At 43.3% G+C, this 2,568-nt stretch overlaps 1 protein-coding gene across 1 annotated transcript; it reads right to left on the minus strand.

Annotated features, from left to right (window-relative positions):
- Positions 1-271: 271 nt before the first annotated feature.
- On the minus strand, positions 272-596 carry LOC104540862 (arginine-glutamic acid dipeptide repeats protein-like; the record flags this gene model as incomplete). The annotated part of the gene is made up of 1 exon (XM_010184774.1): positions 272-596. A coding segment is annotated over exon 1 (325 nt), but the record flags the coding sequence as incomplete, so codon positions are not given.
- Between the last annotated feature and the right edge of the window lie 1,972 nt (positions 597-2,568).

A 2,568-nucleotide genomic window follows, 5' to 3' on the forward strand; every position in this document is an offset into this window, starting at 1 on the left:
TGAAATCTGCAGGGACAGAGATTTCAGACGACACACAGATAATTAACACAGCAGCAAGTAAAAAAGGTGGCTCTTTTTCCAAAGAGTGGCTAAGTTCATTCTCGTGAATCAGATATTACAAGATACAGTCAAAAACATTTGGATGCGTATTCATATTTGACTGCAGTGGAAATGTGGCAACCTGCCCCTACAACAACGACAAGGTACATGGACAGATCACATGCTGCTGCACAGTCACTGCCACAGGACAGAAAACATCTGCATTTCTTACCTCCAGGCCTGTACACAACATCATCCTCCGTGATGAAGGACGTTATTTCGCCGTTGTCCGTTCTCTCGTATCGCGACTTCTTCTTGGGGGGTTTCTTCTTGCTTTTCTTGGTGGACTCCTCGGTGGTGGCGCTGTTGTTGTCGTTGTCCTCATCCTCGCTGTGGTCGCTTTCCGCGTAGTTCTTGGCGCCTCCTTCCAAGGTGCAGCTCCGCCGAGGCCGCGAGTTCTCGCTCTCCCGCGCTTTGTCTCTCTTGTCTCGCTCCTTGTCTCGGTCCCTATCCCTGTCCTTCTCTTTGTCTTTGTCCTTTTCTTTGTCCGCTGTCATGATTCGCCACGTGCCTTCTTCTGTCCTCTCACGGCTGGGCCTCCGTGAAAGGTAGACAGTGAGCCTGGGCTTCAGTCTTCTGAATTTCCCTCTCAAATCCAGGAAAAATTCAACCACTCCAACAACCCCAGCGTTTTAAAAAGGTTCTTGAAAGGGTGGGGAGGAGAAAGAGGAGAAAAGCCCATGTTAATATTCAATTTTTTTTATTCAATTTCTGAAAATAAAGATTAAAACCAAAGAAAACCCCACATACTCAAGTGATTCAGTATAGAAAACAGCAGACAGCAAAATACAAGGCAGGTTTGAAGCATAACTAGAAACGATTACTTCTGAAGTGTCTGTACAATGTTTGAAGCTCTCTCTGACCTAAGATCTCACCGCTCCTTACAAATCTTTAATTTTCACTGCAGAAATGTAACAAAACTCCTTGGATGGGAAGTGCTCCTGAGAACACATCATTTTATACCTGATCAGGATGCGTGCAAGTGAAAAAGAGAAAAGAAAAACAACATTTAGGAAGGGACAAGTGCAAGAAAGGAAGAATCTGTAACATTTCTTTCCTTGAAGCAAACGGAGAAGTTTAACAAACGGCTGTGGTTGACAAACGTCAGGATCAGTAGCGACGATGCCCTAAAAGCTGGTGCAGTGACAAATGCCATCTGCCACCTCCAGGGCAGCCTGGCAGGAAACCTTCCCCTATCCTGCTTGTCCAAAAATAGAGCTAACCTGTAATCACCCCCAGGAATGCACTCACCAAAACCAAACCACAGCAGCTACAGGAGCGCTAACAAACCTGCAGTCATCCTGGGTATCTGAAATTCCTTCACTCTTATACAAATCTCACACTACAACAATCTCATCCCTGTTTACTGCTACTTCCAGCAATGAAAGCAGCCAGAGAGACAAATTGCTTTTGCTGCTATAATTCAGGCTGTGGCTTGACTCTCTCAGGCATTTCTTGAATGAGCCCATCATCCAAATAGGAAATTATTTGATTTTCTTTCCTCCTCACAGCAGCTGCCATCATTCTGAGGATACACATGGGGAACCCAACACAGCTCCGGTAGAGGAGATTGCACTGAACCTGTCAATGCCCAGAGAGCTGCGGCTAACAGCGATAGCAACGCTCTACAGGGACTCAACAAGAGACGTCTTAAATGTCTAGAGGCTGCTAAATTCCCCAGGAGCAAGCTTGAGGGCTTCCTCTATTGTTGTTGATACAAAATCCACTTTAGAGACCAAATAACGTATCCATTTTGAATAAAAACTAACTCCTTTCCCAAGGCAATCTAAAAAAATCACAAGTAGCAGCATCTCAACCTACATGAGAGATTTTTATGTGTTCTTTGGAGGTCTGAAACTACAGGTTATACGATACACCTGAAAATTGTATTCAATGGATAAAATGCAGCCACTTTTGACTGCTCTCACCCATTAGCCCCAGTTGTCAAAGACTCAATTTTTGAGTTAGCTACAACACCAGCAATTTAAGCCAACAGCACCATGATACAATGACCACTTTTTCTGAGAATAAAGCAGTCACATAACCTGAAAAGTAGCTGCACCACGACTAGGAGAAAAAACACAAAGGGAAGATAAGGGTTACACAGCCTCAGCTGTGCAGCAGTAATACAGAAGAGCACGGAAAAATGGTTTTATCTGCAACCACCTAATTAAGATGAAGCCAATATTACCACACAGAGGTAGTTGCTAAATAATCTTTATTGTTTAAGCAATGATCCAAGCATTTTTTTCAAATTCCAGAGATACATTTTGCCTCTCCAGTGAATGCAGCATTTCCCTTGCTGCCTGCCCACTTCTTATTTACCAACACCAGAACCCAAAAGCAAACAGTGATTTTATGAAGCATACACGCCATGTTTGGATCAATCTCTTCAACCTTAAAAGCAGTAAGTACCTTATTACTGAAATACTACATTATCTAAACCTAAACATTTGTGTTTCATCTCAT

Source organism: Mesitornis unicolor, unplaced genomic scaffold (assembly GCF_000695765.1).
Source record: "Mesitornis unicolor isolate BGI_N332 unplaced genomic scaffold, ASM69576v1 scaffold26635, whole genome shotgun sequence".
In the NCBI taxonomy this organism is placed as follows: Eukaryota; Metazoa; Chordata; class Aves; order Mesitornithiformes; family Mesitornithidae; genus Mesitornis; species Mesitornis unicolor.